Below are 21,219 nucleotides of genomic sequence, written 5' to 3' on the forward strand. Positions count from 1 at the left end.
AACCATGTAAGAGAGGGATTGCAGGTATTAGTACTTTACAGATGAAGAAACTTGGGTTCAGAGAGGTCAAGTGATTTAAGGTCACATGATAAATCAGTGTAAGAGGCAGGATTTGAACCCAGGTATTTCCTGACTCTGAGTATAGTATTCTTCCTATTATATCATGCTACTTCCCCTTTATTGGAGGATAAAGGATAGGGCTGGAGACTGAGAACATAGCAAGGGTTAAGATGGACACCATCTGTCATTTAGGCAAGACCTGCGTGACTTCTGTGCACACGAGAAAACAAAGGGAAAATTTGGCAGGCAAACTATTTTTGGTTTCCTTTAATAAATAATGACTTCCATGGCATGATTTACTAAATCATTTTATTAATATAACAATATCCATCTCTGGATGGATATTGCTTTACCATTAAAATAGGTTGTCAGGAACTACATGGATAGTTTTAATTCTTCCTGAACTATTCTTTTTCTTTTCTGTAGTATATTTGTACCATATGATATTACATGACACTTAAACCCTTGATACTTCAAAATATTTTAAACTCATATTATGTAAAATATGTTGATAATATATGACTGACAATTATTTTAAAGTATATATTCATACTTCAGTTATTAGTTGAAATGTGTCTTTAATATTACTATTCTCAATTGAAATCTCAAATGTGATTTGTAAAAAGCACTTAACCCAGTCCCTGGTGCCTAGTAGGTGCTATATAAATGCTTATTCCCTTTCCTTTCCTCTCAGTTATTTACTTTGATTTGAACTTGGTTACTCAAATGCACCCATGATCCCATTAGTGTGGCTGTTCCCTCTGGGGATACAGATTTTTTTTTAAATACAGTTGAGAGAAGTGTTTTTTTTTTGTCATGGCAAACAGCTTTATTCCAGATTCCTATCCACTTTTTTCTTTTTCTTTTTTTTAAATGATTAAGTAATTTAGTTTTAGTTTTCAACATTCACTTCTATAAGATTTTGAGTTTTAAATTTTCTTCCCCTCCTTTTCCTCCCTCCCCAAGATAGTGTGCAATGTGATATAGGCTCTACTTGAACATTCATATTAAGCTTATTTTCACAGTAGTCATGATGTAAAGAAGAATTAGAACCAAATGGAGGAACCACAAGAAAGAGGAAACAAAACAAAACAATAAAAGAAAAGGAGAGCAAATAGTATGCTTCCATCTACATTCAATAAAACTCCATAGTTCTTTCTCTGGATGTGGAGAGCATTTTCTATCATGAGTCTTTTGGAATTATCTTAGATCATTGTATTGCTGAGAAGAGCTAAGTCTATGAAAGTTGGTCATTGCACAATGTTGCTGTTACTATGTACAGTGGTCTCCTGGTTTGCTCATTTCACTCAGCATCAGTTTATATGTCTTTCCAGGTTTTTTTGAAGCCTTCCTGCTCATCATTTCTTATAGCACAATAGCATTCTATTACATTCATATGCCACAACTTGTTCAGCCATTACACAATTGATGGGCATCCCCTCAATTTTCAATTCTTTGCTACTACAAAAAGATCTGCTATAAATATTTTTTGTACATCCTTTTCTTGTTTTTATGATCTCTTTGGGATACAGACCTAGAAGTAGTATTGCTGGGTCAAAGGGTATGTACATTTTTATAGCCCTTTGGGCATAGTTCCAAATTGCTCTCCAGAATGGTTGGATCAGTTCACAACTCTAATAATGCATTAGTGTTCCAGTTTTCCCACATCTTCTCCAACATTTATTATTGTCCTGTTTTGTCCTTAGTCAATCTGATAGGTGTGATGTGGTACCTCAGAGTCATTTTGCATTTCTCTGATCAGTAGTGATTTAGAGCATTTTTTCATATGACTATACATAACTTTAATTTCTTCTGAAGACTGCCTGTTCATTTCCTTTGACCATTTATCGATTGACTTATATTCTTATAAATTTGACTCAGTTCTCTATATATGTTTTAGAAATGAGGCCTTTATCAGAGACACTGGCTGTGAAAATTGTTTCGCAGCTTTCTGCTTTGGGGATACAGATTGTAAGCCAATTTGTACCTGCACATCCTGTTTGATTTCCAACAAGGTGCTAGAAACCCTCTTTACTGTGAGGATACCATTGGAACATGTGGATTGTCAACTAGTTATCTCTTGCTTTCACCGTATGACCAGCCCACCTTCTTTTTCAGTCTTAGATTCATTTTCTTTTCTTAGCGTCATGTTCAGTTTTCACTGTCACTTACCCTGCCTATGCAATCACTTGCCAATTCTTGTCATTTCTGCTTCCACAGCATATCTCACATCAGTTACCTCCTGTCTTCTCACATGACTGCCACATGACAGGCCTTTCGTCGTTTCTTGCCTAGACTATTGCATTAGCCTCATAACTGATTCCCTACTGTAGTCCCTCCTCCACACTGCTACCAAGGTTATTTTCCTTAAGCGATCATGTCATTCTTCTCTTCAGTAAGGTTTAGTGACTCCCTGTTACTTCTAGGATCAAATATAAACGCCTCTGGCTCTTCAAAACCAGCTGTCAGTCTTACTTCCCAGTCTCATTAGATGTTATCCTCCTTCTGTATGCTATCATTTAGCTAAGCTGGCTTTTTTGGTTGTTCCTCACATGTGACAGTCCCTTTCCCATCTCCCTGCCTTTGTGCCAGCTGTTCCTTATTCCTGGAGTGAACTCCTTCCTTACCACTGCTACTTAGAATTCCTACTTTCCTTCAAGGCTCAGCTCCAGTACCACTGTCTGGAGTCTTTCCTGGTACCCTCAGCTGCTAGTATCTTTCTCCCAAAATTATTTTGTGTTTATTTTGTATGTACATACATACATATATGTTTACATGTGTTGTTTCCCTTAAGGGCGCTTTTATCTTTGTATCCCCAGTGTTTAGTATGGTATCCGGTATGTAATAAGTGCTTCATGTTTATTGAATGATTGATTGATAACACATTTTAGAAAATTCAAATATACTGCTCATTTTTGTTATACCATACTTTCAAAATGAATTTTTGGGGGATTATAATGTGACAGTTTTCAGTGATATTTAATTTTATGATGTACATTATTATTTATTACATTTTCTCTCAATCTTTTTTCTTAAACAATATTTTGCAGTTTGAACTCAGGCTAAGTAAAGACTCATCTTTCCATAATCGACTTTTGCAACATGATATAGAAAAAAACTACTCAAGCAGACAAGGTATTGTCAATGGCCAGAGATTTCAATGGCCAGAGATTGATTTGTTTTATATTTCTTTGAATTAGTTTAATTTTTGGTAAATGTAGAATTCCTAATAGCAAAATAAAAAGATAAATTAGAAACGGTTTGGTCTGGGATTATTTTAGATATTGTTTAGTTCAGAGTTGATTTCACAAATGGAACATGGTAAAATGTTCATAATCCAAAATAGCAGTTGCTATTTTTTTGGTTCTTAGGTGGGGTATAAAATTGAGTTTATGACAAAGGGAAGGGAGGGAAATGGCTGTAGTTCCAAATAATGGAATTTGGATGAAAAGCTAATTGCTAAAAGTGAGAAGTATGGGAGAAAATTGTTTTGGGAAATAGAGGAAAAAATGGAGAGAAAAGGGAGTAGATGGGAAAAAGAATTATTTTCCTGCTATGCTAATACCATATGCATATGATTGAGCATCATGCTCTAGAAAATACATTGTAATTTATTTGGTTGTTTATCAGTTGTGTCTTATTCTTAATCTGACTTATATTCTTTTTTATATGTCCAGTTGCATTAATTTCTAGGCATCTGCAATTATAGCCTATTGTTTCAGATTCTTCATTGAATACTTCAACTATTTCTTTTTATTATTGTGCTTGTGATTAGTTACCACATAGGAGCTGCTTGGGGTTTTCTGATAATATCTAATTTGCACTAATCTCTTGGTGAATGGTGTTTCAGCCCTGATAGACTGCCTCCTTTCTAGGCCTTCATTATTTTTAAAAAGTAGATTTTTATTGGTGTTTTCTTTTTACATCACCTAGCTGGTATGCTGTATCCCTCCCAATTACCACTCCCAGAAAGCCATACTTTATAATAAAAGGATTTTTAAAAAAAGAGGAAGAAGAACAAATCAACAAAACCAATCAATATATGTTAAATATATAAAAAACACATATTTAAAAAATGAATGACATTGTATACAGTCTTCCACCCCTGTAGCCCCTTTATCTCTGAATGACTGGCAGTTAACTCTCCATGAATTAGGGGAGGGGGGAGGTGTCTTGTCATATTTCTTCTTTGTGGCCAAGTTTGTTCTTCATAATTTTGCAACATGTATTTTCAGTTGTTTTATAGTTGCTTTTCTTTCCATTTATATTGTTTTAATCATGTGTATGTTGTTTTCTTGGCTCTGCTTACCTCACTTTGCTTCAGTTCATGTAAGTCTTTCCTTGCCTCTCTGTGTTTATCATAGTCATTTTTTCTTAGAGAACAGTAGTATGCTATTACATTCATATACCACAATTTAGCCGTTTCCCAAATGATGGCCCTTTACTTTGTTCCTAGTTCTTTGTTGCTGCCATAAACGTTTTGGTGTATCATAGAGACTTTTTCCCCCACTGATCTCCTTGGGGTATATGCAAGCCTCATTATTGAAGACTGTCCAGGTTCTTGATGTGTGACATATTGATGACATTGGTTTTATGATTCAGGAAACTGGATTTAAAATCTATGTTAAGCTAACTCTCATAGCCAAATAGAAGGCCTGTAAATACTAATGCTTTCTATATCTTCAGCATGTTCTAGAACATTACAATGTATTTTTTAGAGCATAATGCCTAATCATATGTGTATGGTGTTAGCATAATAGGAAAATAATAGAAGTTTGGATTTAGTTAAAGGGTCACACTGGAGGACCTGGGGGCCACATGTGGCTGCAGGTTCCCCATCCCTGTTCTAGGACTTTATGCCATTCTGATGTTGTACTGTCACCCTTCCAAAAAATATGGGCTGGATAAGTTGATTTGGTTCTCTTTTACTATGTTATTTAAGTAGAAGAATTCATTGTAAACTTTCCTATCTATTTTTCCCACAACGTATATATCCACATCCTCTACTCCAAACAGGCATATCTACTTGATGTCGTCTGTGGATTCATACTGTCTAGATTGTTCTCCATGTCTGTCATTCTATATTCTTTTAGCCTTTAGAGCCCACCTCAAAGGAATTTCTTCCAGGAGAACACCCCACCCTCCCCAAACCATATAGTCACCATTAACTTTCCATGTGTGGATCAGCTTTCATTCTATGAAGAATGTTAATAGATACTTGTTTTTTATTCATTCTTTGTTTTAAAATAAAACACACCTTCTTGGACACCACTCCCCTGTATATACGTGGGATATTCCAAAAATCTCAGTGCAATTTTAGGTTTTTGGAACATCCTGTATAGTGTTTTCCTTATTAGAATGTTAAGTTCTGCAAGGGCAGGGAATATCTTGGGTTTGTATTGGTATCCTCTGTGCATAGCATGGTGTTAGCACATAATAAGTACTAAATGAATGATTTTTCCATTCATTCATATATGCAGAGAGCCTTTCCCTTTCAATTTGCTTGTTCTAATATATGTTTATTTATCTCGTTTGCATGCAGATTTTAAAGCACTATGAGGGCAAAGATTCCATCCAACTCAAATTCCATCCACCCCACAATGATATTCTATTATCTACCTCACTGTGTTGCTATGAGGAAAATGCATTGTAAGCCTTAAAGTGCTATAGAAAAGTTATATGTTCTCTGGGCAACAAATAAATGTTTATTGAGAATGATGGAATTCTTTTTTTTAAGCTTAATTGCAGTCCTGTCCATAGAACTGAGTATACAAAGAAAAGGCAAACAATGAATGAAAAAAGTGTTTATTAAAGACCTTATTGGAAAATGTGTATTAAGCATTTACTATGTTTTCATAGTAAATGCTTACTTAATAAATGCTTTGTTCATTCATTCATTCATTCTTTGCCTTTTCTTTGTACACTAATGAACAACAACAAAAATGTGCGAGGAGCTGACCTAAATGATGCTATGAAGAACATGTGCTATAACAAATTTTCCATTTATTTCTGAAATCAGAATTATATTGTCTAGTTTATGATTACTTTTTAAAATATTTTGAAGGGGATGGAAGAGTAATAAGTCCTTCACCTCGTAACAAACCATCATTCGTCCCATCCACAACAAACATGACAGACCTTTGTGGGCTGGAACTGAAAAGTGGTGCAAACTCTTTATCAGCATTTGGAGATTCTTCCATTCAGACACCTACAAAATCCAGAATTCGACAGGGCTGTCACAGTGCTGGCCCAAATGTATCTGGTAATGAAAGATTATCATCTTGCTAAACTAGAAGAGTGTTTTAAAATTTAAGATTAGGAGTACTAGTTTATTGAATATCTATGTACATATATATTTAAATACAGACAGGTTAAGAGCAGTTTTTTACTTTGAATTTATATATGAGGTAAAGAGAAAATTATTTGGAATGGATACAACATAGAGTTTTGGTTTGGGAAAAAAAAGGCATCTCGTATTTAACAATTTTAAAATAAGGAAAGGTATAGAATAACCAAATTCTAAAAGAGGTATTGGCAGATAAGGGAATTAGAATGTAAAACTGCTTTGGTATAAAATATTTTGGAATTTGAGTGTTTTATATGTTATTTTCCAATAGGTGATCATGTCTACTTGGGGAGCTCATCAATGCCTGCATTTCCAGTTCTTCATCGTTCTAATGAAGAGAAAATTCTTTACTCAGATAGGTTGACCTTAGAAAGGTAAGGCCCTTGAAAGCTACTGAAATTGGAAAAAATTCAGAATCTACAGCAAAAGAAGCTAATATTATCATAGCACTATTTAGAGAGCAATGATTTTGAGAGAGAGAAAACCAAAATAATAAGATTTAGAACTGGAAGGGACTTTAGAGATCATTGGGTCCAGGCCTTCCATTCTACAAGCAAGGAAACTGAGGACTGTACAAGCATAAAGACTTACCCATGCATATAGGTAGTTGATTACTAAGCCAGAATTCCAGTGCTGCCCTTCTGACTACAAATCCATGGTACAGTTTGTGGCTGGGTTAGTTTTTATTTGTGGATTTGGAAAGGTATAGTACTATGATCGGGAAAGCAGGAAGAAACTTCCCTGTTTCTGGCCAATGTTAGATGGCATACAAAAGAGAACCTTCATTTGCCTGTACTAACGTTAACCCTTGCGCAGCTGCCACCAGCACAACATCCTGTACAAGCTGTGTGGATAGAAAAAGCCTTCAATGTGGTGTGAAACTGAGGGTCCAGTTCAGTGGCATTTCTCTAACCTGAGTTTTTTTTTGTATTTCCAATACTGTCTAACAATGATATGCAGCACATCTGCAACATCATTTTCTAATATTTTGTGGTCATTTTTGTCTAAGTTTTTAAAAATCTACAGCATTACCACAGCCCTTCATTGTCACTGATATCCAAATCCCGGCAGGATTAAGATATTTTGGTACCAAAAAACCTCAGGATTTGCTTGTCCCTTCCAACTCTAGGAATCACACACATAGAGAAGACATAAATGAAAAATGGAATTGTTATTGCTAAGTTGTTTTTCAGTCATGTCCGAACACCATTTAGGGTTTTCTTGGCAAAGATACTGGGGTGGTTTGCCATTTCCTTTTCCAGCTCATTTTACAGATGAGGAAACTGAGGCAACCAGGGTTCAGTGACTTGTCCAGGATCACACAGCTAGTAAGTGTCTGAGGCCAGATTTGAAATCATAAAGATGGGTCTTTCTGACCCTAGGCCTGGCACTCCATCCACTGTGCCACCTAGCTGCCCCAAGAAATGGAATACTCATACTTTATCAGCAAAAATTCAATTATTTATAAACCAGTTTCATCAAATGTGGTAATAAAAAGGAATAAATGCAGTGAATTTGATATACTTAGAAAATAAAATGAAAACTATTAAAATAACTATAATATCTATTTTGAACCAATTTCTTAATAATATATTTCTTTTAAAATTATAGCCCTACCAGCCAGCATAATTTAGTTAGAAATACTGTTAATTTGTGCCTTGATTCTGATAGCTTTCAGAATGTCAGTCATGTCTGATTTCTTTTCATCTTGCTTTAAAATTGCACAAAATTAAACTATAAATATTTCTTTTCTGTTACAATCAGCTTCCTACTCAGACTGTCTCCACACTGATAGAGCTGTAAATGTTTCCCCTCCCAATACCCCTGCTCCTTTTGGATTCCTGCTTCTAATGGCAGCCTCAGTCAGAACCCTCCCCTCCTGTTCTCCTTCCCCCAAATCACAAAAGAATATCTGCAGCTTTAATGTTTAAGACTCATTAAATGTCCTGAACCTTTTTATACTATGTTCTTTACATGTATATTATGATATTTTATGTGTATTTTAAAGATGCTAGTTTTTGTATAATACAGAATTCACACAAAATTGGGGTTTTATACCCACCCTTGTATAATAGTCTATTTCACAGTATGAGAGGAAAGAGGAGAAATTTTCCCCTTGCATCATGGTGCATTGGAAAGAGTGCTGATTTGTTGTCAGAAGACTTAGGTTCAGATCCTGCCTTTGGTACTCACCACCAGTGTGTCCATGGGCAAGTCGCTTAACCTCTCTGGGCCTCAGTTTCTTCATCTATAAAATGAACAATTTTGATCAGATAAACTCTAAGCTGACCCTTTCTAGCTCTAATTCTCTGATCCTAAGTTAGGGATGAACACAATGACATATATTTTAGGTCTTCATGGAAGTTTTTCGTAAAAGCTCATTTTATCCTTTGTTAAACTGCAAAATAAATTGGACCTCATTAAGAAGCTGCCTTTTTGGCTTCTCTTTCTAACATAGGTGTTGTTCAGGGCTACCAGGGGGTGTACTTCTTTGGTTTTTTTTTTGGCAGCCTATAATACTCTGTCTTTGCTATCCCCTCCTTCTTCTTCCCCAGTCCAAGTAGCATTTAGTTTAAAAGTCTTTTAAAAAGTTTACAGTTTTATTTAGAATTGTTGCCAATGGATATTTTCCCATGACATTCAGATAGCCATCCCTTCTATGTAAATAGATATTTAGGGATAGGAACCAGACCTGTGATTTAATTGATATAGGGAATTCTCAGGTGAGAAAATTCCTTCTACCAATGAAGGTCGGCACCTTCTTAGTGACTTACAGTCGTAGAGTGTTGTCTGCAACTCTAAGAGCTTAAGTGACTTTTCAGGGCTCCACAGTCAATATGTGCTAGGGCTTGAGTTTAGGTCTTTCTGACTTTGAGATTAGCTCTTTAATCACTACACCATTAGTGACTTTCAAAATAGATATTTATTTATTTATTTATTTTTAAAAGAATTTTTCTTTTTCTTTTTCTTTTCCTTTTTTTTTTTTGGCTAGGCAATGGAGTCAAGTGACTTGCCCAGGGTCACACAGCTAGTAAGTGTTACATGTTTGAGGCCACATTTGAACTCAGGTACTCCTGACTCCAGGGCCATATCTCTATCCACTATGCCACCTAGCTGCCCCAAAATAGATATTTATTACTTCTAAAATATTTGTTATGTATTGATTCTGTGTGTATGTGTGTATATATATGTATATATGTGTATATATATATATATATATGTGTGTGTGTGTGTGTGTATGTATATATCTTTTTCAGTTTGCTCCTCCTGATATATATTTGTCTGTCTTGTTTATGTACAAGTTTGAAAGTTCTTTAAGGACAGGAATTCTAACACAAACTCTGTGCACCCCATAGTGATATACTACCAAGAGTTTATATTCAATTTTCTTATCAGCACACACACACACACACACACACACACACACACACACACACAATGAATGTACAAATATTGATAGTAGAAATACATACATTAGTACAGCATTAGGATGGAAACAAGAGCAGCAAGATGTGGCCTTTAATATCTTTTTCTTTCATATTCTAGGCAAAAACTGACAGTTTGTCCTGTGATTGATGGGGAAGAACACCTTCGTCTGTTGAACTTTCAACACAATTTTATAACTCGGATTCAAAATATTTCTAACCTTCAAAGCCTCATATTCTTGGATTTATATGATAACCAAATTGAGGAAATAAGTGGGCTTTCTACACTTAGGTCCCTCCGTGTTCTCTTGTTGGGGAAAAACAGGTATGATGTGTAAGAGGCATATTTTATAATGTTATTCAGTAGAGAAGACTTTAAATGTCTATTTTATAACTTGTATCTATAGCACTAATATTTGGCACTTGGGTTTTTAGATGGGACTCAAGCGAAAAGATCAGCATTTTTTTTCAATTATTGCTGTTTGAAGGTTAGAGATTTTGGAGCTGCATGAGGGCTTACGTATCATCTAGTTCAACCCAATATAGTACTTTTTAAATCTTCAGCAGTGATTTTTAGGCAGTTTGATAGTCTTATGGCTTTCTGATCTTTTATAGATGCCCTCATCCATTCTTATTTTATTTGCTTTTCTAGGAGTGAGTCAGTCAATCAACATTTATTAAGTGCCTCTAGTGTGCCAGGGACAATACAGTGTTGCTGGAGATGCAGAGAAAGGCAAAATACAGTCCCTGCCCTTGAGGAGACAATATGCAAATAACTATGTATGAACAAACTATATATAGGTGTAAATAGGAAATAGTCAACAGAAGGAAGGCACTAGAATTCAGAGAGATTAGGAAAGGCTTTCTGTAGAATTTGGGATTGTAGCTGGGATTTCAAGGAAGCCAGCAGGTACACCTGAGGAGGGACAGCATTCCAGGTGTGGGGAACAGTCAGCCAGTGAAAATGCCCAGAGTCAGGAGATGGTGTGCTTGGAGCAAGGAACAGCAAGGAGGCCCAGTGTCATTGGATTGCCAGGTGTAAGAAGACTGGAAAGGGGTGTGTGTGTGTGTGTGTGTGTGTGTGTGTGTGTGTGTGTGAGAAACCCATTTTAAATAAGAAAAAAACCATGTTAAAGAATACTAATAATTACTAATATTGATCAAGTAGGCAATAGGAAGCTTATTGAGTAAGTGATTATTGATGGCAGGAGATAAGATCATAGCATTTGGACCTGAATGGGGCTTGAGAGATCATCTATCCAAATTGCAGGCTTCAGGCTCCAAGCTTTTTTTATTTTAAATTCTGTGTTATACTTTTGATTTCTTTTGATTGCTAGGCACTTAGTAAATATTTGTTGGCTGGTAGATAGATTCTTATTCACATATTGGCATTTTTGAGAAGTACTTAATTTATATCCTTAAATGGATAACCTGGGCCCTTAATGTTACCTATCATGGAGATACTCTGTATCTCCAGCAACATATTGTGTAACCCAAAATTGCTAACTCTCTTGAGATTTTCATCTATATATACATACATGTGTATATATGTATATTTTAATTTTAGTTTTAATTTACTGTTTTAACCAAAGACTTGTACTTTTTCAGCTTCAACAAATAGCTCCTTCCACACCCACAAGGGAGGTTTGTTTAACGTATTAGCAAAATTAAAAATGACTCTAAAGTGAAGTGTGATGAAACAGAGATGTGGCCCCTGTCCCAGTTAGGTTCTAGTTCTCCTGTATTGGATGAATCTTGGATTCCCTATTTGCTGCCACTATCTAAGACTAAAATGAGAAGAGATCTTTTTTTCAAAGATCTTGTCCTCACATCTTGGCTCTTCTTGACTTCTTTAATGCACCTGTTCCCCTTACTTTTCTACTGCAGTCTAGAACATGTAGATGATTCAGGTATACAATCATTGAAGGAAGTTTCAAGCTACAAGCTGTATATAATTGAAGTATTTCACAAATGATGTTTAAGTTACTCAGCTTTGCATAGATGTATAATGCTATCCAATCAAAATTACAGGAATAATTTTATAGTATTTTTATAAAAAAACGAAAACAACATAGCAACTGTGCAACCAAATAAGAGAATTATAATGGCTTGTCTATTGAAATCTGAAAGTTGGAGAGACAATTAGTTAAACCTAATATTATTAGAATGATATATGAACATGTCATTTAAGAATAGCATTGATTTAGGGACAGCTAGGTGGTACAGTGGATAGAGCACCAGCCCTGGAGTCAGGAGGACCTGAGTTCAAATCTGGCCTCAGACACATAACACTTACTAGCTGTGTGACCTTGGGCAAGTCATTTAACCCCATTGCCTAGCCAAAAAAAAAAAAGGGATAGCATTGATTTCATATATTTAAAAATAACATAGGTGAAATTCTAATTATTGACCATTCAGCATTCTAATTTGCCTAAATTTGAGTTTTTCCCCCCTGTAGTTATCATGACACCATCAAAACACATGAATATATTTGGAAGTTCTTTCCTATAATTATTCTACTATTAAACAAGAAATAGCTACCTCTAAAAATAAATGTTATGGTACTTATAAGGATAGTCCTTTGAGTAAGCAGCTTGTAACTTTTCCCTGATTTTCCATTCTGTCTCTACTTAATTCTTCATAAGTTGAGATTTGAAACTTCATTTTAATAGTTAATATTTAAATATGACTGAATACATTTAATTCTCTGTACTTGATAAGTTAAAATAATCCAGGCATGGCTGGAAATAGGCATGGGGACAGGTGAGCAGAATTTTTTTTTGTTAGAATATTGCTTCCTTAGCTTATTACTTTGTGAAGGAGTGCCTGTGAAATGTGGGAAGAGTTTTATTAGATATGTTGTAGGAGAGTAAGGGAGAAGTGGGAATAAGGTTAACTGATACCTTGCAGCAATTAATACCCGACTGACACCTTACTAATTGCTGAAACCCAGAGAGAGTGATAGAGGTAAGCATTTTTAGGATGCCCAGGAACCATTATATATTTATATGCTACATTCACTGTGTGAACTGTTGAAGATTATATGTTACTTTTGTTATTCTTCTTAAAGTGATCATCAGGCTTATGTATGCTATTAATCCAAACTGATTTCCCTTTTTAAAGGAGAAGGTGAAAGGTGTACAAGAATATTGGTTTATACTGTTTTGTTAGAATCATTGGAAGATAAAATAATAGACATTTAGAGTTGGAAAGCTTTATAGAATTATATTATCTTAGAACTAGAAGATTATTTAGAATTAGAGTTTATATTGTCAGTTCTTCTACAGATGAGGAGACACAGCTAGAAAGTTTCATGGATATTTCCCAAGGTCATATCTAGTTAGTTGCTGGAAGATCTGGGATTAGAGTCCAGGTCTCATGACTCCAAGTCTAGTGCTTATTTAGATGATGGGTAAATTCTTTGACAAGATGAAATAAGTATTCTGGGAATAAAGGCAGATAGAAAGTTCCCAAGAAAGGGTGATTGGAAAACATTGTTAAAAGATACAAAACAGGAATGAAAGGATTTGAAGTGGAGGAAGATTATAAGAAATGAACTGTGCCAGTGCTACTACTTTATAGATGTGAGGCTTTCCTATTGATGGTGATTTTGGACACTTACAAGAATACGTCATTACTCTGCTTCAAAGAGCACTCAGTGGTGGTGGTAACTTCCCATCAACTGGCCCTGAGGTGGGTTTATTTGGGCTTGAGTTGGCAAATTGGGAGGTGGAGTCCTAGGCTGTCAGAACTTGAAGAGATCATCTAACCGAGATCCCCTCTTTTTATAAATGAAGATATTGGGGCCCAATGGGACAAAAAGAATTGCCCCAGATGGCTTGACTACTAAGAGGTAGAGCTACCCTAATGGCTCTTATCATAATTCTCCTCCCAGCTGGAATGGAATAGCTCAGGGGCAGCCTGGTGCAGTGCAGAGAAGATGAGATTTGGCTTTAGAGCACCTGGCTTTGGTACTTGCCAGTATGGTCTCAAACAAAGCCTCTTACCTCTCTGGTCTTCAGTTTCCTGACAGGGAGGTCAAGGGAAAAATCCAACTCCAAAGTTATAAGCACCAGCAAAATGGTGATACCATTAATATATAGAGAGAAGTAAGAGTGGGGTGAAGATTTATAGGAAGATGAGTTTAGTTTTAGATGTGTTGAAAGTTGAGAATCCAGCAGAAATCCAGGTAGCAGTTAGAATTGTAGTACTGGGATCTAGAGACAGATTTAGAATGGGTATATAGATTTGTGAGTCATCTGTATCAAGATGGTAATTGAAGCCATGGGAATGGATAGCCTATCAAAGGAGAGAGAGTGTAGGCATAGAGCCCAGGGATACTTAGCACAAAACCCTGGGAAACACCTCAGATTTAAGGAATGGGGGACAGACCAGAAAGAGAGATGAGAAACTAGAAAGTGAGACACAAGGGATAATCAGAGAGATAAAAGAACTATGAGAATGCAGTATCATGAAACTCAAGAGATAAAAGAGAATCAAGAAACTGACCATTATTATCAGATACTACAGAAGGTGAGGACAGGAAAAATTCCAATTGGTTTTAAGATAGGAGGTCACTAGTAATCCTGGAGAGAGCTGCTTCAATAGACTAGTGGCATTGGAAGTCATATTGCAAAGGGCTGAGGAGTGACTAGGCAGTGAATAAATGGAAGTTTAGACAACTTCTAGGAGTTTGACGGTAGAGGGAAGGATTAAAGGATTTAGAGCTGAAAGGGATGATCCAGAGGTCATTTAGTTTAGCACCTTCTTTTATAGATGAAGAAACCAAAGCCCAGAGATGTAAAGCAGTTTGCTTGAGATCACATGTACTTAAGTAATAATGTAATAGAACCTAGGTATTCTTACCCGAAAATCAGTGTGGCAGGGTCAAAAGAAGATTTTTTTTTTTTAGGTTTGGGAGAAAATCTGAATATGTTTCTAGGCTGAGGAGAAGGACCCAGTTAAGAGGGAAAAATTGAAGCTATATGAGAGAGAAGAGGAGATGATCTGGAGAAGGGTCACAAAGGATCCAAGCAGGAAGAGGAAGTGGAGGCAATGAGTGGACAGCTTTTTCTGGGTATACACGTATATACGTGAGAATTTTAATGAAAGCGTGAGATAACATGGAGATAAATAGAGCCCTGGTCTCTGTTAGGAAGACCTGTGTTCAAGTCCTGTTACACACTAGCTTTGTGACCCTGAGCAAGGTACTTTACGTCTTAGTACTAGAGGCACCTAAGATTAATTGCAGAGCAAGTGATGATTTCCATTAATATAGGGAGTTTCCTTACTGGCAGTTCCTTAAGCCAAAGAAATCACAAGTCTGGTAAGAAAACAAAAATTAAAGAAAAGGAGTAGTATATAATTAAGTGTTACAAATATGAAAATACCATGAGAATTAAGAGGAGGTTGAAATTACTACAGGCTAGATTAATCAAGGAAAGCTTTATAAAAGAAGTGGAACTTGAGTTGGGCCTTAGACATTTGGGAAAAAGGAAGGCATTTCAGAAAGCATGAATGAAGATATAGAATGGAAGTGGAAATGATATATATGCAAGACATCAAGAGAACCAATTTGTCTAGAGTACCAGGCTTATGGAGGGGAGTAGGGGAAGATGAGGAGGGCCTTATAAGGCGTGGAAGAGTTTATAAGCTAGAAAGAGTTTAACTCTGATACAGTTGGCTAGAAGGAGGTAGTCTAGGTTCTTATAGATGAGTTGCAGTGTATACTTGAGAGGCAGTGTGATGCAGTGCATAAAGAACTAGCTTCTGAGCTAGGAAAACTTGAATTCCAGTCCTGCCTCTGATAAACACCTTCTGTGCATCATTGAACAATTCATTTAATACTTCAGTGCTCTAGGACAGAGGTGTCAAAGTTGTAGCCTGTCAACAGCTTCAGCAAAACTCTTGTAGTGCAGCCTGAACCAGATTAAAATGTAATTGGGAAATGCTTATGAAATGGAAATTGGAAATTCCCCTTTAAATTAATAAGATCACTCAAATAAATAGGTTCAGTTCAAATCTCGGTCATGACCGTTCCATATCTCCTGAGTGTTCTTGGCCTAGCATTCCAGGAACTAGCCATTCCTAGGTCACGTTGACATGGAGGGTTGGCTCCTCTCCTTGTGAGACGTGATGTTATTAAAAAACAAAATACCAAGCCTCAGGCGGATGGGAGCGTGGCTAAGGTCAGATGTGTATTGGACAAACCATGAATAGCGCAAGCATCAAAAAGGGGTTCTTGGCCCCAAGCCTTCTTTGTTTAGAACAATATAAAAACACTGCGTCCTGTAAGCCCGCTGAGCCTCACCCGCGGGAAGGACGCTTCGCCCGGGAAAATCTTTACACAATTCAAGTTTGTACAGGCTGCAACGGGGCTCCCAGCCGTTGATTGATTTTGGAGGTTCCCTTGAATTGGTGATGTATTCTCTTCCATTACCGACTCTCTTGATCGGTGCTATATTATTGTTTCTTATTATTTATGCTTTCTATGCAAATTCAAACTATCTGTGCTTTACTTCTTCTAAATAAATTATCTATTTCCTATTATTTTCTGGTGCATTGGAGAGTGTCATTTATAGGAGCGAATCCGAACCTCACTAAATCCTATTAATACAGCTTAACAAAATAAATTAAAATGTAATACAAAATAGATGATATTAATTTGTGGTTTTCTAAGTTAGTATGCTATCTGTAGGATTTGTTTCTATTGAATTTGACACCACTTCTTTTGCAGCTCTTAATGATACAAGATGTCCCAAAAGTCTCAGTGCAGCTTTAAACTTTCAAAGCTTTAAAGCTGCACTAAGACTTTTAGGACTTTTATTGGTAAAGGCAGTTTCCCTCCAGAAGTTTCCTAAATCATTGAAATCACAAATGAAGTCCTTATCCCTATATGAATTTAGTTGTAAATATAAGTGAGAGGAGTCAGTGTACAGAGCTGACCTGGGAGGCAGGAAGACCTGAGTTCAGATCCTGATTTTGATATACTGGCTGTATGAACCAGTGAAAATCACTTAACTAGTCAGTGCTCCTGGCAGCTTTCTAAGACTACATATTTTTGAACATCTGCTACTCATCACTGGTAGAGAGAATTTACCCTTTGGGACTTTCCTACTTCAGTGAAATCACAGATCTAGATTTTTTAAAAAAGAGATTCTTAAGAGATTGCCATGAAGAAAGTGGGGCTTTAGGAAAATTAATGTGGACTAAAAAGATTAGAGCTGGGCTTGAGGAAGACTAGCTATAAGAGGATTATAGTGATCCAGGAATAAAATAATGAGAGTTGTGGAATGAAATGGAAAATGATGAGGGAATGGAAATGAAAGAATGGCCAATTCCTGTTTGACTTTGTGACTAATTGGCCATTAAAAATGAATATGAGAAAGAAGATGAGAGTGCTTACCTTTCTTCAGTGAGCTAGTCTCACTTGGTTTAGATGAACCACATTCTAGAGCAGGATTCTAATTAGTTCAAGTCCAGGGCAACAAATATATTATTCCTGTATTTCTGTAGTGGCTGCTGCCTCAGAGGCTGGCCTAACAGCTGTTCCTCAGCAGCCCTTGCAGCTGAGGTGGTGGCAGTGCTCCCTGACCCTCACTGTTTTAGTCACTGCCATCACTTGGCAGACAGAAAAGTGATTCAATGATTTGGCACTTAATTTGGCTTCTTTAATTGACTGATTCAGGTGTGGTGAATCCATGCCCTGAAACAGCCACTTTAATTAGACTTATTTCCCTCCTTGCTTCTATTGAAACTGTGGAAGTGAGAAGTGTACTCTATGTATTTAAAGTGAAGGAGCCTGGGCATGGTCAGACTTCTCCTAAACTGAGATGGAGGGAAGAGGCAAAAATAATGTGGGGAGAGGGAAGAGGCATTTGTCCACAATGTATTGGTAATTCAACAGGTTGTAGCAGAAGGGAGTGGTAGTTCTGGAAGAAATTTAGAGAAGAGATGGAGTTGAGAGACGAGTTAAGTGTGAGCTGGATAGGTATAAGGATTGACACTTGGCCAGGAATTCTCGGTTTAGAGAAGAGGGATTAGTGAAGTGTAGATTGGTAGAGGGAGAATGAATATTATATCTCATTTTATTCATTATATAGTAAAAATTCAATTTTTTTTTCACAAGCTGGCAAACCAGATCGTTACTGCTATGTATGAAGGTAATATTACACATTTTAGCAGGTCTAAGGTAAAAGGAACCTTTTTAATCAGGCTGATTCCATGACTAATTAGGGTAAGACTTCCAAATTCCATGTAGGCTCTGCTTGGTCCTTTAGTCAACTAGACAGCGTCATGAGACTAAGGCAAATATATTTAAGGTACTACAGTATTTAATATTGTGATATAGCATAACAAAGAATATTAGTTCTTAGTATTACAAAATTATTTCATTTCTCTTGAATGTGTGATTTTATAAAGTTTGCTGCATTTTAAAATAGAATTTTTATGATTTACTAGCATAATTTTCTATAGGAAATTATATTTGGAATTGTAATATATATCAATGAGAAAATATGAATTGATTTAGAAAATACATTTGACATAAAAATCAATTAAAAATTGAAAACCTTATGGCTGTTGCTTATGAGGCATATTATATTTTGTTATTATAAAACTGAGCCTAATATTATACTTTATGACTTGCAAATAGTTTTACATCTTACAGCAATCCTGTGACACAGGAACTTTAAGTATTATTATCTTTATTTTACAGATAAGGAAACTAAGGCTCAATGATTTACTTGTGCTCATAGAGTAATTGTGTAAGGTGACATTTGAACACAGATCTCCCTGACTCCAAGCATACTCTCAAGTACACCAGCTTGAGGTGATCAGTCAATTCTGTTTTATCTTAATAACTAATAGGAATAATAATTAGTACTGTTAAAGGACTAGACTACATGATCTCAAAGGTGCCTTCTAACTCAGCATTATATGCTGAGACGAATACTCTTTTTCTGAATAGTTGAATAAATATGGAAAATGAAATTCTACTTTGGCATATAACTCAGAACGAGATGCAAAGTAGAGAGATTTCTGAAGATTTGTCTGAGAATAAAGTATGTACATTTTTTTTTATCAATGAAAAGCAACTTTTGTCAAAATTTAAATATTTCAGAATTAAGAAAATCTCAAATCTGGATAATCTGAAAAGCCTGGATGTATTGGACCTTCATGGAAATCAGGTATAACCATTTTTATTTCTTTGGAAACAGAGTCAAAGAAAAGTATATTTCAAGTATGTTTCCTCTTAGTTTTTGCTTTTTTAAAAAAATAAGATCACATATATAAATTTCTAGGGACCTTTTTACTGATTTATCTGAAACTTAGACATTCAAGAAGCAAAGGTACATGCTATCATAGAAACTCCTCACTGGAATAATGGCAAATTAACTTTATTAAACAGTTAACTCAAAATCCTGACCATGTTGATTTTTGCTTATTGGTGTACCTATCTATGCCCAGTTATATATCTATTCTTATTTTATTTGTGTCATTCATTTGGTGGGAGGTTAGGGAAACAATACATGAAATTTTGTATTTATGGGGTCAACAGTAATATAACTATATGGTTGTTATATTTTCCTCTGTTTTTATAGCAAATGTCCCAGGTATTGTGTATATCAGCTAAGTGATTCTTCTATTATTTGTTTTGTAACCAAGCCTTGTTGCAGTCTTCATCATCATTGTTAAAGTTTATATAATGCTGTAAAGTTTGTAAAACACTTTACATTCATTATTTTACTTGTACCTCATGACATCCCTTGAGTTAGGGACCACAGGTTTTATGGTCCTTGTTTTAAATATGACGTAACTGAGACTCAAGGATGTTAAGCATCTTACTTAAGGTTACACAGCTTTTCCATATCAGAGTCAAGATCTGATCCCACCCACGTCTTCCTGGCACCAAGTTCAGCACTCAGGCCATTTTGCTGTGATACCTCTCAAACTTCAAATGTCCACTTTCTTTTCATTTCTGTTGTTACCACCTGAATTTAGGCTCTGATCACCAAATATAAGGATTGCTAAAATATTCTCTGACACTAAAATATTCACACTTTAAAAAAAGCTGTATTAAAAACTGTCACTCCATCCGGGGTTGTGCACTCCTGTCTTCTCTTGTACATTGTGCTTTTGGTAGCTGACAATCTTGCTTATTTCTAGGCCTGGCTCTGGTGGTATTTATTATTCTTTAATTTCTTATATGCTCTACTGTTACCTTTCATTCCTTTTAAAATCTTTCTTGTGCCCCTTGGGCTACTTTACATCAGTCTGTTCCTTTACTCTGTTTTGTACACTGCTGCCAGCCTAGCCATTCTGAAATGCCTGTTTTATTATGTTACATATAAGATAAAGGACTTAATTCTGGTGCCTAATGCTTTTTTAAGACCTGCATTTAACTTATTTTCACAGCTTTACCTCTACTACTACCCTCCATAAACTCTGCTCTAGCCAATCTTCGCTCTTCACTTACCTGAAATACCCCACAAGAAGTCCCACACTATGGCTTCGATCACTCTATTCCCTCTGCCTGTTTCCCTGTTCAAATGATAGGTTCACAGAATTTAAAACTGGAAAAGACCTCAGATCATCTGGTAGAGACTTCTAAATTCACAAGTGAGGAAATTGAGGCACAGAGAGCATAAATATTTGTCACAGGTAGTAAGCAGCAGAGTAAGAAAACTTTGTCATCCTTCAAGACCTAGATTAAATCTTACCTTTATGAACTCTTTATGACCACTTTTTATGGCCTCTGCAAATCTATTTCTTTTTAAAACTTTTGTAATATTTGTCATCTTTATGCCATCATTTGGTATGTAGTAAGTCTATAGTTTTAAATTGCTATTTAACCTTTCTTTCATATTTTTTCTCTCATCAACTGCACTGTCAGCCCCTTGTGAAAGAATCACAGCCTTTCTAGCACAAGAACATTGTAAATGTTCAATAAGTATTGTTTTGATTGCTTGAGATTTATTTCTTTTGAATTAAGTAATTATCATTAATTAAAATGTATATGCTTCTAGGTTAAATAACACATTAAACAGTAGTTTGCCTCATAGGGTTGTTGAAAAGATCAGATAAAATAATAGCTCTGTATTGGAAAATTGTGTTCTTTTTGTACTAGTGCCCATATGAGGTTTTGAGCCTTTACAATAATGCATAATTTATTACCCCCCCAAAAAAAAAAGTTATACAGAGAGCAGAGCAGAACTTTCTGGTACTAAAAAAAAATGCATTTAGAAAAAGCAATGTTAAATATGTCTCTTACTGTTGCCTCCAGTGTTTTGTACCCCAGGTAGCTTCTCACCTTCTTCCTAGTCCCAGCTTTGATAGTATTAATCCCTCAACTTCTTCAATACCATTCCGTTACTTCTCATTGCTACT

General features: G+C 35.9%; 1 protein-coding gene across 8 annotated transcripts in view; it reads left to right on the top strand.

Moving 5' to 3' along the window:
* The window catches only part of LRRC49 (leucine rich repeat containing 49), a 190,740-nt gene that overhangs the window by 2,582 nt on the left and 166,939 nt on the right, over positions 1-21,219 (top strand). For 5 of the 8 annotated variants that reach the window (XM_078151234.1, XM_078151232.1, XM_078151231.1 and 2 more), the window contains 5 exons: positions 3,111-3,195; positions 6,125-6,322; positions 6,678-6,780; positions 9,953-10,156; positions 18,953-19,019. In XM_078151234.1, coding sequence (XP_078007360.1) covers positions 3,111-3,195; positions 6,125-6,322; positions 6,678-6,780; positions 9,953-10,156; positions 18,953-19,019 — 657 coding nt within the window. The remainder of the gene's footprint in view (positions 1-3,110; positions 3,196-6,124; positions 6,323-6,677; positions 6,781-9,952; positions 10,157-18,952; positions 19,020-21,219) is intronic. The other 3 variants (XM_020982071.2, XM_078151233.1, XM_078151235.1) reach the window with 3 other exon arrangements.

This window comes from Phascolarctos cinereus, unplaced genomic scaffold (genome assembly GCF_003287225.1).
Source record: "Phascolarctos cinereus isolate Bilbo 61053 unplaced genomic scaffold, phaCin_HiC Scaffold_3;HRSCAF=262, whole genome shotgun sequence".
Taxonomy (NCBI): Eukaryota; Metazoa; Chordata; class Mammalia; order Diprotodontia; family Phascolarctidae; genus Phascolarctos; species Phascolarctos cinereus.